The following is a 14,673-nucleotide window of genomic DNA, read 5'->3' on the forward strand; positions in this document are numbered from 1 at the left end:
AACCCATTCACACCATTCATGGCCGGATCTCACCAGATCGCAAGAGCGAGATCAACGGCCCCAGGCCTGCCGGGAAAGCCAGGTCTTCACCGCTTTTCGGAAGGCCAATAGGGTGGGGGTGGTCTGGACCTCAGGAGGTAACTGGTTCCAGAGAGCCGGGGCAGCCACAGAGAAGGCCCTCCCCTGCGGGCCCGCCAGCCAGCACTGTTTAGCTGACGGGACCCGGAGGAGACCAACTCTGTGGGATCTTACCGGGCGCTGGGAGCTATGCGGTAGAAGGCGGTCTCGAAGATACCCTGGCCCTGAGCCATGTAGGGCTTTAAACGCTGCTCGTGTCGAGGGCGCCTGTGGTGGCTTGGGCACTCTGCCAGCTGTGACAGCCTCCTGCAACCCTCTGCTGGCGAAAACGGAGTTCGTGAGGGTCGCATGTGGCCCTCCCAAGCTCCATTTTTGCTGGCAGAGGTACCGTGGGTCGGTGCTTCTCTGTTTCCAGAGCAGCCCCGTGGGTCAGATCTAAGCAATCCGCTGGCCGGATCCAACCTCTGTGCCTTGAGTTTGACACCCTTGCCTTAATCTTTCATTCAAAGATTCATATCTTTATTTTAACAAGCAGAAGAGGACACAGATAGTCCTTGCACTTACGACAACCATTGGGCCGAGGATTTCCATTGCTAAACAAACAAGGTGGTTGTTAAGGGAGTCACACCCCATTTTGCCCCTTTTTTTTTGGCCACAGTTGTTAAGCAAATTGCTTCGGCTGTTAAGCGAATCACTAAGTGGTCCCTAAGTGAATCTGGCTTTCCCCCAATGACTTTGCTTGCCAGCTGGAAGCTGGTTGGGAAAATCACCAAGGGCAGTCACATGTCCCAAGGATGCTACAATCATCGTAAATACATACCCGTTGCCAAGCAACCAAATTTTGATCACATGATCTTGGGGATGCTCCAGGGGTGAAATGCTCCCGGTTCGGACCAGATTGCCCGATCCGGTAGCAATGGAGGCGGGTGGTTCAGAGAACCGGTAGCAAAAATCCCTGCCCCCCCCCCCATTGCCCAGCTGAGCCGCGCAATCATCAGAGGCTTTTTTTAAAATTATTTTTAAAAGCATTTTTTCTGCAACCTCTTTGCCTCTGATGACCGCATGGCTCAGCTGGGATCATCAGAGGCTTTTAAAAGCATTTTTTCTACAACTTCTTCGGCCAAAGAGGTTATAGAAAAAATGTTTTTAAAAGGAAAAAGAAGCCTCTGCCGATCAGGCAAGTCAGCTGGGATCGTCAGAGGCTTTAAAAAAAAAAAAAGCTTCTGCCGATCAGGCAAGTTAGCTGGGATCGTCAGAGGCTTTAAAAAAAAAAGCTTCTGCCGATCAGGCAAGTCAGCTGGGATCGTCAGAGGCTTTAAAAAAAAAAAGCTTCTGCCGATCAGGCAAGTCAGCTGGGATCGTCAGAGGCTTTAAAAAAAAAAAAGAAAGCCTCTGTCGATCAGGCAGGTCAGCTGGGATCGTCAGAGGCTTTAAAAGCATTTTTTTTACAACCTCCTCAACCAAAGAGGTTGTAGAAAAAATGGTTTTAAAAGTAAAAAAAAAAAAGTTGGCCACACCCACTCAGTTATATTACACCCCCCCCAAGCCTCGCCCACAGAACCGGTAGTAACAAATTTCACCACTGGGATGCTCCAATGGTCATAAGAGCAAGGACCAAACATACTTATTTTTATGACTTCAAATGGTCTCGAAATAAATGGTTTTTAGTCGAGGACTTCATAAGGACAAGCAAGAGTGGAAATAATCAAGTTTATCAGAGACCGGAAAAACAAATAGCATTCATGCTCTTAATAGGTCTCCTTCCTCCAGCTGAAAATATTCAGCAAAATGTTCAGCTCCAGACTTGGTACACTTTAGCAGAAGCCCGAAACACCAAACAAAGACCAAATCTTGCAATATTTTTTTTTTAGGACAAATCAATTTAGTGTGTGCCGCCTCACCTTGGAACATCTTCTTCAATGGTCAGACACCCGTACACAAAGACGATAACCCCCACGACAGAGGATGGAATGAGAAATTCCGTATATAACCCCAGCCAGGCGAAATACATTCCGATTTTTTCTCCAAAATACTTTCTAAAGGAAGGAAAAACACAACGCACAGGTAAAGAGGTGAGGGGTACTTTGCTACGATTGATCTTCCTTAAAATACGTGGACGCGTTTTTCAGAAAGCACGGTTGCTGTAGATTTTGTCTGGAGATTTTAAGGTATAATGGAGAATAATTCATCAAAGGAACGGCTTGGCTTCAGAAGTTGTGGATGCTCCATCATTGGAGGCGTTTGAGAAAGGACCGGACAGCCACTTTTCTGAAATGATACAGGGGCTCCTACTGGGGCAGGAAGTTAAATTAGAAGACTTCCAAGGTCCCTTCCAATTCTATTGTTCTGTTCTGTTCTGTTCTGTTCTGTTCTGTTCTGTTCTGTTCTGTTCTGTTCTGTTCTGTTCTGTTCTACTCTATTCTACCCTACCCTACCCTACCCTACCGTACCCTACCATACTCTACTCTACTGTTGTGCCCCAGCTACGGACCCGAAAGAACGCAGCACACACAAAAACTATACAAAGCTTATTTTACTCAAATAACTCAGTCTTTTTCAACCACAGGCTGTTAATAAACTTCCTTAACAGCCTACAAGCATTCTAAGATAAGGTAATCACAGTCTTACTAGGGTTGGCAGAAAGCCCAGAAGCAATTTTGCAGAGAATCCAGACGCGAAGGAGAGTGAACTAAAGTTGTTCCCTACAGCTTGCTGCAATCGGTGTTCCTCCTTAAATAGGCTAAGGGAGTGGCCAATTAGCCCCAAGCCTTACTCTCGAGGAGACCTCCTCCTGAGGAGCCACTCCTGCCTTTTGGCAGCTCTGCGCGCCCGTGCATTGAGAAGAGGCTCCTCTTCTTCATCCTCATCACTTAAAGGAGCCTCTGGAGGTTCTGAAGGCCCTGGCTGAATCTCTGCCTCTGGCACCACATCTTCTCCAGCCTCCTCACTGTCTGACTCGAGCGCCAGCTGCACAGGCTGCTGGCGCAGCACCACACCAGCCTCCTCGCTGTCAGAATCAGCTACAATCCACACAAGCCGCTGATGGGCCACAACATCTACTCTGTTATTCTATTCTATTCCATTCCGTTCCACTCCACCTTTCAAAAAGGTGACTAGACAATTATTATTATTATTATTATTATTATTTTTAATTAGATTTATATGCCGCCCTTTTCCGGAGACTCAGGGCGGCTTACAATGCGTTAAGCAATAGCCTTCATACTTTTTGTATATATTTATACAAAGTCAGCTTATTGCCACCACAACTGGGTCCTCAATTTACCTACCTTAGAAAGGATGGAAGGCTGAGTCAACCTTGAGCCTGGGGAGATTTGAACATGCAATAATTGCAGGCAGCTGAATGTTAATAACAGGCTTTTAGTCTGTTGAGCTATCCAGGCTCCTGAAATGGCATTGGATCTCCTGCTCGAGTAGACGGTTGGACCAGAAGACCCGCAAGGTCCCTTCCAACTCTATTATTCTGTGTTCTATGTATCAAACTACTTCAAATTTATGTTGGAATTCTGCTTCTCTCCTGCTTTCCTCTCTATTTCTCTGTAAAGCGAAGATGTCTGGAGTTGGCCTTAACTCTTGGTGACTTTGCAGACACCCGATGGGCTTTTCTCGGTTATGAAACGGAGGTAATTCATTTTGCCTTCCTCTGGATCAGTAGTGGTATTCAGCCGGTTCGGACCAGTTTGGGAGAACCGGTAGTGGTGACCTGTGGGTGGATGGGTGGGCCGCCCACCCATTCCGGCGCTATGCCGTCCTATTTAGCCATATTTTCTAAGCCACGCGCATGTGTGCAAGCTGCACACGTGAGCAAAGTGCATGCGTGGAATGTCGCACACATGCGCGGAAGGTGCGCACGCTCATGTTTTCGGTGTGTGGCGAACCGGTGGTAAAATCATGTGAAACCCACCTCTGCTCTGGATGTTTCATTGTTGTTGCTTTTTTTTTTTTTTCCACAACTTCCTACTGCAGCTTTGAGCCCCAGGATTTCCACCCCAGGAATCAACTATCCAAGGATTAACCAGGCCAGACCCTGATTATATTTAAAATCCAGACAAGGTCAGCCAACTCATCAGCTATATAGGATTAATACACAGAAAAACCTGCCTTAATCCTTTTACCAGTTAATTCTAAGCCTTCTTTCCCATATCAAAAAAAAAAAAATCTATATTTTTCTGGAACGGTGTAATTAATTTATCAGGCTGTCGATCAGGCTAACATGCAACAATAGAGATTCAGCCCAAAAATTTATGGTTGTTTTTTTGATTCAAAGGAGCCTGAAAAATCGTTGGTGGACAGGGACGCTATTTAAATCTTCCTTTCTCAGCAAAGGTTATGATTCTTTTTTTCCCCCCAAGTTTTTAATTTTGTTTTATATATATGTATCAATGCATGAACAGTGTGGCAACTGGGTGTCATACATTCTAATACAAACAAAACTAGTAGAATTAATCATAGTTTTACATTCAACCAATTTATATATTTCTAATAATAATACACATTTATATTAAGTTATATATCATTATTCAATTATTCCATGTTTTCTCTTGTTATTGCTTTTATTTTATTATATAAAGGTGTTTACGCTAATATTTCCCCTTTCTCTTATTTCTATCTCTTATTCTAACTTTTAATCATGCCACCCTTTTATTAAAAGACGTTTTCTTTCTATCCTACCTAACTTCTAATCATGTCATCTATCTAAAAAAGAAAGGAAAAAGAGAAAAAAAGAAAGGCAAATCGGAACAACAACAAAATGGATAGTTATCTATCCATCATCTCTTGCCCGCTTCAGTACTCTAATTGCTATGTTTGTTTGGGGTTTTTTTGGGGTTTTTTTGTCTTGCCTCCTATAGTCCTCTCTTGGATCTTTATCTCTGTCTGCATCTACTTCTTGGCTATTCAATCTAAGTAACGGTTATGATTCTGAGCTGATCAGACACAGCTCATAAATGCTGGAACGAGATGATAACAACAGTTTGATTTAGGAAAGGATAGCCATGAACATCCTTCCTGGGATTAGTTTAATGGTAAATACAGGCTCTCTTTTTCTGATGTTAGGAAATAATCTCCCCTCTCCTGGAGAACCGAGATGATTCAACCAGTCATTAACTCTTTTTTATGTCGAGCAAAAGGTAGAAATTATTTGGTGCTCTCTTTACACTTTTGTAATCATTTGCTTTTTCACACAAGGGGGGAAAACATGAAGATTATCATTCTCCTATGGCTTAAAATAAAAAAAGAAACAAGGATATTGCTTTTTTTCTTTTTTCAAGATGCAATTTTGGACTTTCTGGTTTCCCTTGGAAGATGTTTCATTTCTCATCCAAGAAGCTTCTTCAGCTCTGACTGGATGGTGGGGAATGGAAGGATTTATATTCCTTGTAAAGAGCTGGTCATTTGCATCCTTTTAGAGAGTCGTTGAGGCCACCTAGAGGTTTATCTGTGTCCTCAGGGTCACCTTCGTGGTGCAGATGGGTGTGGGCTGCTGGGGGTTTGCAGAGGTTCAGTAGAACCACTAGCTAAGATTCGGTGCAGTCCGGAGAATGCCCAAAACCCGCTCCTGGCTGTCTCCACCCACCCCGCTCCATCCCTCCCAGGAGTCCCCACACGACCCATTTTGGATGTGAGGTAAGTGCAGGGCGCACGCAGAGGCTCAGAGAGAGCAAAAAACGGACCTACAAGAAATTCGGGAAGGCTGGAAACTGGCCCATTTCTGGCCTCCAGAGGGCCTCTGGAGCCTGGGGAGGCTGTTTTTGCCCTCCCAGAGGCTCGAGGAAAGCCTCCGGAGCCCGGGGAGGGCAAAAATGCCCCCCCTCATGGTGGAGGAGGATGACTAGGCCACGCCCACCATGGCCACACCCACCCAGCAACCGAGCAGAGAACCCCTTGCTAAAATTTTTGAAGCCCACCCCTGAGGTGGAGCCTTCTTGCAATTGTTGAAAGGACTGGAGATAGAGGATGTCGTCTCCCTCCCCCTCTGTTGAGGGAGGGCTGTTCAATTTTGAAATAGATGGCCTCTTTGACCCCCACTTTCAAACCAGCGGTTCTCTCTGTCCAAATTGTGGAAAAAAAGAAAAAAAAGCATCTTTGGGACAACCATGACCTGGATGACTGAGAATCTCCATAGACAAATAATGATGTTGTACTGGAGAAAGTGAGATTAAGTCTTTTGTTTTGCAACAGCCTAGCTCCGTGATGATGAACCTATGGCACGCGTGCCACAGGTGGCACGTGGAGCATATTGGTGGGCACGCAAGCTGAGCTCTGGTGCACATGTGTACACTGGCCAACTGATTTTCAGGCCTTCTGGGCCTACCAGAAGTCAGGAAACACACTGTTTCTGGCCTCCGGGGTGGGGGGGGATGTGGAAGGCCGTATTTCACTCTCCCCAGGCTCCAGAGCCTTTCTAGGAGCCTGGAGAGGGCGAAAACAGCCTTTCCCACCCCCCAGGAGGTCCTCTGGAGTCCGGAAATGGACTTTTTTCTGACTTCCAATGGAACCAGAAGTCCAGTGGCCCACTGTGCCAAAAGCAGGGGGAGTGCGGAGGGGGGGGCGGTTGTCGCGCACGCATGCACAGGGGGAAGCGCACATAAAATTATAGGTGTGGGCACGCGTGCGTGCGACCCCGCCGCGCTCCCCCTGCTTTTGCCACTCGATGGCAAAAAGGTTAGCCATCACTGGCCTAGTTGATTAGATAGTGTCACCAACACACTAACATGAATTTGGGCAAACTCCAGGAGACAGTGGAGAACAAGGTGGGGTGGCTCTAGCATGCTATGGTCCATGGGGTTGCAAAGAGTCAGACACGACTTAGTGACTGAACAACAGCAACAACGATCACCATCATCATCGTTTAACGACCCCATAATCCCTTGCGGGGTGGAGTCCGGGTGTTGTAGCTCCGTTGCCTGAGCCTGGGCTATCGACAGATGCAGACTCTGAGAGTGAGGGAGAGGAGTTGGCAAGGCCTCCCTCTCCAGGACCCTCCTCTCTGGCAATGCCTCCGGAGGACACCGAAGGCCAAAAGATAGGTTCAGAGCCAAGCACGTCCCCTCAGCCACAGGTGGACAGCGACGAAGGAGATAAGTGCTGGCTGGACCCTCGCCAGAGGCGCAGGAAGAAGCATGCGCAGCAGAGGGGAAGGCGTGCCAGAGATTAGCTGAGTCACTGGACCACACCCCACAGGGTATAAATGTGGATGTGGTGGCCGGTTCAGTTTGTGACGAGCAAAAACTAGAAATACTCCATGATCTCTGCGTTACTGGACTTTGCCTGCTTTATCGGACTGCATTTGGATTAATCCTTGTATTGTTGAAAACTCTGCCTGTTTTATCGGAATGCTGTTAGTCTAATCTTTGTTTTGTGTGAGTAAAGTCTGAATTGGCAGCTAGCCACTGGGTTGCTGCCAGCTTTATTTTCAAAGAATTTTGTCATGTGGCTTATTAACTCCGGGCCGTCTGTGGGGGTGCGTGAGTGGAACGGGGACAGAACACCGGGCAACTGAATGGAGCTAGCAGAATGTTTTCGATGGCCGGATGCCCTTCCTGTCGCCAATGCGGAGCTTTGTTCAGCAGATATATTCTCATTGTGCCCAGAGAGAGAAATATATGCCTCTATCTGGGATCGAACTCACAGCCTCCTGATTGCGAGGCGAGGGCTCCACCGCTAGGCCACCGCACAACTCTTAACCACAGCAACATCCATGATGATGTAAAAAGAGAGGCAACTTTGCAAGATCCATGTAGGAGACTAATGTCCAGTAGTTTTATGTGACACACATTATAATGAGGATCACAGATATCTATTAACCAAGGGAGTTTTACCTTACGAGGTCAATAGGCTGAAACTTGTAAAACGCTCCATATCGTGCCCACTCTCGATATAACAGCTAAGAGAGAAAACAGACAAACAAAAACAGATAAGGATTGCATAGTGAGGTTGTGTTAAAGAATCAGCAAGCGTTAGACATGGTACTATCTGCAAAAGGGGGTGTCTGTGCATTGGTAAATTCACCTTTTAATATAGTTTTTTTAAAAAAAAATAATTTAGAATATGACATACAAAGAGAATACAAAAGTAAATATTAGGGAAATTAGGGAAGAGACAAGAGAAGTGGATAGTGGGGGCAAGCAAGGGGGAAAAAAGGCATTGACTTCTGACTTCTTTGGGGCAGTAAAATAAGGCATTAATATCTACCCTCAACTTTTTACTTTTTCATAATAATATAGACTAGACTAGACTAGACTAGACTAGACTAGACTAGACTAGACTAGACTAGACTAGACTAGACCAGACCAGACCAGACCAGACCAGACTAGACTAGACCAGACTAGAAAACAGATCATGCCAGACTAATCTTATTGCATTCTTTGACAAAGTGACAAAATTAGTGGACCAGAGAAATGCTGTCGATAAAATTTACTTGGACTTCAGTAAAGCATTTAATAAAGTAGACCATAACCTACTACTAGTTAAAGTAGAAAAATGTGGGTTAGACAGCATCACCACCAGATGGATTCATAACTGGCTGACCAACCGCACTCAACGTGTAATTCTCAATGGAACTGCATCTACATGGAGGAAAGTATGCAGTAGAGTACCCCAGGGCTCTATTTTAGGCCCAGTGCTCTTCAACAACTCAAACTCTCCTGGTGATTGGCCCAAAGTCACCCAGTTGGCTTTCATGGCTAAGGCGGGACTAGAACTCAAAATCTCCTGGTGATTGGCCCAAAGTCACTCAGCTGGCTTTCATGGCTAAGGCAGGACTAAAACTCAAAGTCTCCTGGTGATTGGCCGAAAGTCACCCAGTTGGCTTTCATGGGTCAGGCGCGACTAAAACTCAAAATCTCCTGGTGATTGGCCCAAAATTACCCAGCTGGCTTTCATGGCTAAGGCGGGACTAGAACTCAAAGTCTCCTGGTGATTGGCCGAAAGTCACCCAGTTGGCTTTCATGGGTTAGGCGGGACTAAAACTCAAAATCTCCTGGTGATTGGCCCAAAGTCACCCAGCTGGCTTTCAAGGCTAAGGTGGGACTAAAACTCAAAGTCTCCTGGTGATTGACCCAAAGTCACCCAGCTGGCTTTCAAGGCTAAGGTGGGACTAGAACTCAAAATCTCCTGGTGATTGGCCCAAAGTCACCCAGCTGGCTTTCATGGCTAAGGCGGGACTAGAACTCAAAATCTCCTGGTGATTGGCCCAAAATTACCCACTGGCTTTCATAGCTAAGGTAGCACTAGAACTCAGGATCCCCTGGTTTTTAACCCGGCGTCTTAACCATTAGACCAAGCTGGCTCTCAACGATAACTGTATAACATGATCACATACAGGGGTGGGCTTCAAAAATTTTAGCAAGGGGTTCTCTACCCGGTTGCTGGATGGGCGTGGCCATAGTGGGCTTTTCTTGAGCCTCCGGGAGGGCAAAAGTGGTCTCCCCAGGCTCCGGAGGCCCTCTGGAGGCTGGAAACTGGCTTGTTTCCAGCCTTCCCGAACTTCCGATAGGCCCATTTTTCACCGTCCCCGAGCCTCCGTGATCACCCTGCATTTACTTGCATCCAAAATGGGCCACGTGGGGACTCCAGGGAGGGGCGGGGCGGGGCCAGGCAGGAGTGGGATTTGGGCGTTCTCCGAACTGCACAGAACCTTAGCAAACCCCCAGCAGCCCACCCCTGCATATGTAGTATTAGTTTTTTGGCTTATGATGTTCTCCCTTCTTTCTTTACGAGGATGTATCTTTTAAATGAAGTGAATGTGAGATTCCGATTTCACTTAAGCAAATATCTCAGGAGCTCCATGAGCATTCGTAGGGAGAACATGAGCTGCACAACATGTTCCTTTGTGAGGATGTCTGGCCTGCTTCTATCACACAGGCTCTTTTTCCCTAATGAGAACATGAAGAAGGTTCATAGGGATTTACCTTTTGCCCGATGAGCTGGTCCATAAATTTTAATCAACAGCCCTTCCTTTCCAAAGTAATGCAAGCCAGATGACCGCTGTCCACCTTGGAAAGAAAGTGGAGGCCACTGCAGTGCTGGCAGGGGACAAAAGTTGCATCTGTATTTTAAAAGGACCCGGTTTGTGGGGGCAATAAGCTGACTTTGTATAAAATATACAAAAGGATGAAGGCTCTTGCTTAGTGCATTGTAAGCCGCCCTGAGTCTCCGGAGAAGGGCGGCATATAAATCAAATTAAATAAATAAATAAATAAATAAAAGGGCCACCAGCGAATGGAGAGGCCGGTAGAAAACAGCGATGGAGAACACCCTTCTCTCTTCCTTTTAAAATCTGATCTGGGCAATCCAGGAAATTGAAGCCTGAAACTATTCAGGTTCAGATAGAAAACAGATGAGCTTATGCACAGAAAACCTACAGTCGGAGCTTCACATCCCTGCTAGGGGAACACATGTCAGCAATCCATGCAGCGTCTCAAGGGTGGGGGAACCTTTTATGCTTTTGATGCTTAACACTTCACCAGAGGATTAAAAAGAAGAGCAACAACTTAAAGCAGTGGTGGGTTTCACATTTTGTTACCACCGGTTCGCCGCATGTGCACAACTTCTGCGCGTGCACCTGGCCTTCCACGCATGTACTTTGCTCTTACGCGCACCCTCCGCGCATGCACCCGGCCTGAAAAACGTGTCTAACTAGGACAGCATAGCGCCAGGGTGGGACCCACGATCTCCGCTACCGGAGATCTCCGCTACTAGTTTGCTTGAACTAGTCCGAACCGGCTGAATACTACCTCTGACTTAAAGATGTCCCCCTCCACCATCATAACCATCCCACATATATCCTACTAGTCCTTCTGATTTAATTACTCTTTTAGTATTTTGTTGTCCAGTTGCACAACCTTCCCCTTCACATAGGAAGAAGATGTTCCTTCTCAGACTTTGCAGGAGTGTCAACTTCGAAACGTGCCTATGCTGTTGCAGCAGTGATAGGTTGTCCCCGGTTCGTACCGGTTCTATAGAACCGGTAGTAAAACTGGCGGGAGGCTCTGCCCACCGACCCTGACGTCATCAAAACACTTCTGCGCATACGCAGAAGAGAGCGTGCGTGAGCAAAGCAAGCATGCACGTGCGGCCCTGCTACGAACCGGTAGTAAGGGTAAGTAGAACACACCCCTGTGTTGCAGTCATCTTTTCATTTCTCAGCTTGCCATAGACTATGGGGGGAGGGAAAGGGTTGGAATCAGGGGTGGGTTCTAAAATTTTTTACTACTGGTTCTGTGGGCGTGGCTTGATGGTCATGTGTCAATTATTTAGGATTTAGCAGAGGTACTGGTCTACCAGGCTTTTAACTGCTTGCAGAGCTGTACCGGTCTACCCATTTGTTTTTGGAGGCACCGGTCTACTCATTTGTTTTTGGAGGCACCGGTCTACCCATTTGTTTTTGGAAGCATCGGTCTACTCATTTGTTTTTGGAGGCACCAGTCTACTCATTTGTTTTTGGAGGCACCGGTCTACCACCACACTGCCTTTTAACACTGATCAGCTGTAGGGCGGCCCTTTGAAGCCCTGCGGCAAGAATGTAAACAGTTTTTTTCCTTCTAGCCGATCAGCTGGGACTCGGGAGGCAGCAATAGATTGGGGGTGGGGCCAAATAAAAGGTAAGAATAATGCGGGGGGGCGGGAGGGCCCAGCTCCGAACAAAGAGAACCGGTTCAGTGACATCATATCGTCACTGCTACCGGCTCGGCCGAACCGAGCCGAACCGGGAGGAACCCACCACTGGTTGGAATGCTAGTCCCAGACGACAACAAGAAACTGTCCTGTGATTAGTAATCAAAGGACTGTCACCTTTTGATTGGGATAGGAAACTAGAAGATAGACAAATCCTAGCAATGAGCATGATCCCCCTGCGCTCCCCCGCCTCCCCACGCATGCATGCACACACACACACACACACACCCCGCCGTTTTGGTACTAGCAGGCCTCCCTGAAGCCTCCTAGGACCAAAAATGGGGGTGGGAGTGTGTGGCATGCCCCTCCCCTGTTTTTGGCCTAGCAGGCCTCCCAGGGGCCTTGGGGGCAATCCCAAAACATCTGAAGCATAACATGAATGCTATAGGCCCGTGAGGGCAAACCTATGGCACGCAAGCTGACGCCCAGGTCAGCTCCACCACGCATGCCCACGTGCTTTCCGTCGGCCAGCTGATTTTCAGGTCGCTGCTGGGAGAAGCACGCACATGCGTGGGGGGGTGGGCAGGTGCGGCGCCAACGCTACACCCCATTTTTGATTCCAGGAGGCTAGAGGGATGCCTGCTAGCACAAAAACGGGGGGGGTGCGCACGCATGCGTGGGGAGGCGGGGGAGTGCAGGGGGGGGTCGCGTGCACACATGCAAGGAGGAGGGGTCTGCAGGGGGACATTGCATAATGGGTGTCAGCACACACGCGCTTTCGGCCCCCGAGGAAGAAAAGGTTTACCGTCACTGCCATAGGCATTGACAAAATCACCATCAGTCAATTGCAAAAGGCAGCTCTATTTGAACAGTTTGCATCCTGTGACTATGGCTAATCACACCGTCAAACATCCAGGTCTGCCTATCCCAGGTCTTTGGGAAGGACTTGATAAATGGATAAAAATGCCAAATCCAGTCTGAATGCAATCACAGAATTCGATAGATGAATAAAAAGGCAAAATGGGCCTGTTGGCTCAGCAGACTGATGGCATTGTGATTAACACCAGCTGTCTGCAATTACTGTAAGTTTGAATCTCACCAGGCTCAAGGTTGACTCAGCCTTCCATCCTTTCTAAGGTAGGCTAAATGAGGACCCAGTTTGTGGGGGCAATAAGCTGACTTTGTATCAATATACAAAAGTATGAAGGCTATTGCTTAACGCATTGTAAGCCGCCCTGAGTCTCTGGAAAAGGGCGGCATATAAATCAAATTAAAAAAAAAAAATCCAGTCTAAACATCTGGCTGATTGTGTGATGAATACACTGATTCCAAATCTGATTAATAACTGGACATCTCTTGGAAATGATCAATTACATGGCTTTTGGCTCCGATACCTGAACTAGCTTATATCTAATTATAGCTAAACAGCTAAATGAAGTATTGCATACAGGAAACATCAATGACTGCTTACTAAGTGGCAAAACATATCTCATCCCAAAAGGCTTAGAGATAAGGACCATACCAGGAAACTATAGGTCAGTAAGACGCTTGCCTTCAGTGTTTAAATTATTTGCAGTCATAACAGTGGACAACATTTAAGATTATTTAGAAGGAAATAACTTCCTTCCAGGAAAACATACAAGTATTATGATGAACTTCTGATTCATAAAATGGTTTTGGAGAGTCTCAAAAGCCAAAAAAACTACAACAACCAACCACCCAATTTACATGCAGTCTGGATTGATTATAAAAAGGCATTTGACTCATTACTGTAGGAAGTTAGCACCCACCCCTTTCCTAGAAGAATAAAATATTTTAGGAAATATTTTAGGGGTGCTTAGATCCGGCCCACGATGCTGGCCTGGAAACAGCAAAGAACCAGCCTGCGGTGCCTCTGTGAGTGAAAATGGAGCTTGGGGGGACCGCATGTGCTCCCCCACCCGGCCAGGGGTGAAATCTACGTAACCTTCCCTACCGGTTCGGAAGTGCACGCGCATCACATGTGCATGCATACCTTCTGCGCATGTGCAAAACCTTCTGCGCATGCGCAGAGGGTAAAAAACACATTACTTCCTGGTTAAAACCAGGAAGTAACAACACCCGGGTGGGTGGGCGGAGCCTCGTGCAGCCATCGCTACTGGTTCTCCGGAACCACCTGCCACAATCACTACCGGATCGCGCAATCCGGTCCGAACCAGGAGCATTTCACCCCTGCCCCCTCGCACCCCATTTTCAGCTTTTCAATGGCCTCCTGCAGCCCTCCACCAGCCAAAGCACAGAAGGGATAGGAAAGGAGAAAGGGAAAGAGGAAAGGCAAAGAAAAAGATGGGAAGATGGGAAGAGAGCAAGGAAGGAAAAAGAAGAAAAAAAAGGAAAGGAGGGAGAGAGGGAGGGAGGGAGTTTGATACCCCTGCTCAAGAACAAGCTATTTGAATGACGGCAATCAAATCCAGAATTGAAAAATCATCCAATGATTCAAAGTGCAGATTGTGAAAAGAAGCAGAAGAGAGACTAGGTCGTACATATACATATACATATACATATACATATACATATACATATACATATACATATACATATACAGGTCTTTGGTTATTCGGGTTTTCTCCCACGTAAAATTGGAGGTGTCTTGGCAACGTTTCGACGAAGTCTCATTCGTCATCTTCAGGCTGGTGTTCTCGGCTTCGTGCTTCTAGGAGCAATCTTTCTAGGAGCAGGCACTCCTAGAAAGGAGCAGGAGCAGCAATCTTTCTAGGAGCAATCTTTCTCCCGCTTCTTTTCATGGGAGAAAACCCGAATAACCAAAGACCTACATACAAACACCCGCGAAGTTGCGGTTGTAATGTTGTTACCTTCTACTGTGCTAAAGAGAGTCAGAAGTTGATGCCTTTTTCTTTCTTTTTCCCTCCCATTACACTATATCCGGGGTGGGCTGCTGGGGATTCGCAGGGGTTCGGGAGA

The 14,673-nt window shown here is 46.9% G+C and overlaps 1 protein-coding gene across 1 annotated transcript in view; it reads right to left on the minus strand.

Moving 5' to 3' along the window:
• The window catches only part of ANO2 (anoctamin 2), a 184,157-nt gene that overhangs the window by 109,577 nt on the left and 59,907 nt on the right, over positions 1–14,673 (minus strand). Inside the window, exons 10-11 of the mRNA XM_070946746.1 lie at positions 7,917–7,981; positions 1,980–2,114 (exon numbers count right to left, since the gene is read on the minus strand). Of these exons, the coding sequence (XP_070802847.1) occupies positions 1,980–2,114; positions 7,917–7,981 (200 nt within the window). The remainder of the gene's footprint in view (positions 1–1,979; positions 2,115–7,916; positions 7,982–14,673) is intronic.

Source organism: Pituophis catenifer, unplaced genomic scaffold, assembly GCF_029215685.1.
Source record: "Pituophis catenifer annectens isolate HBS135680 unplaced genomic scaffold, rPitCat1.0.hap2 SCAF_7, whole genome shotgun sequence".
Taxonomy (NCBI): Eukaryota; Metazoa; Chordata; class Lepidosauria; order Squamata; family Colubridae; genus Pituophis; species Pituophis catenifer.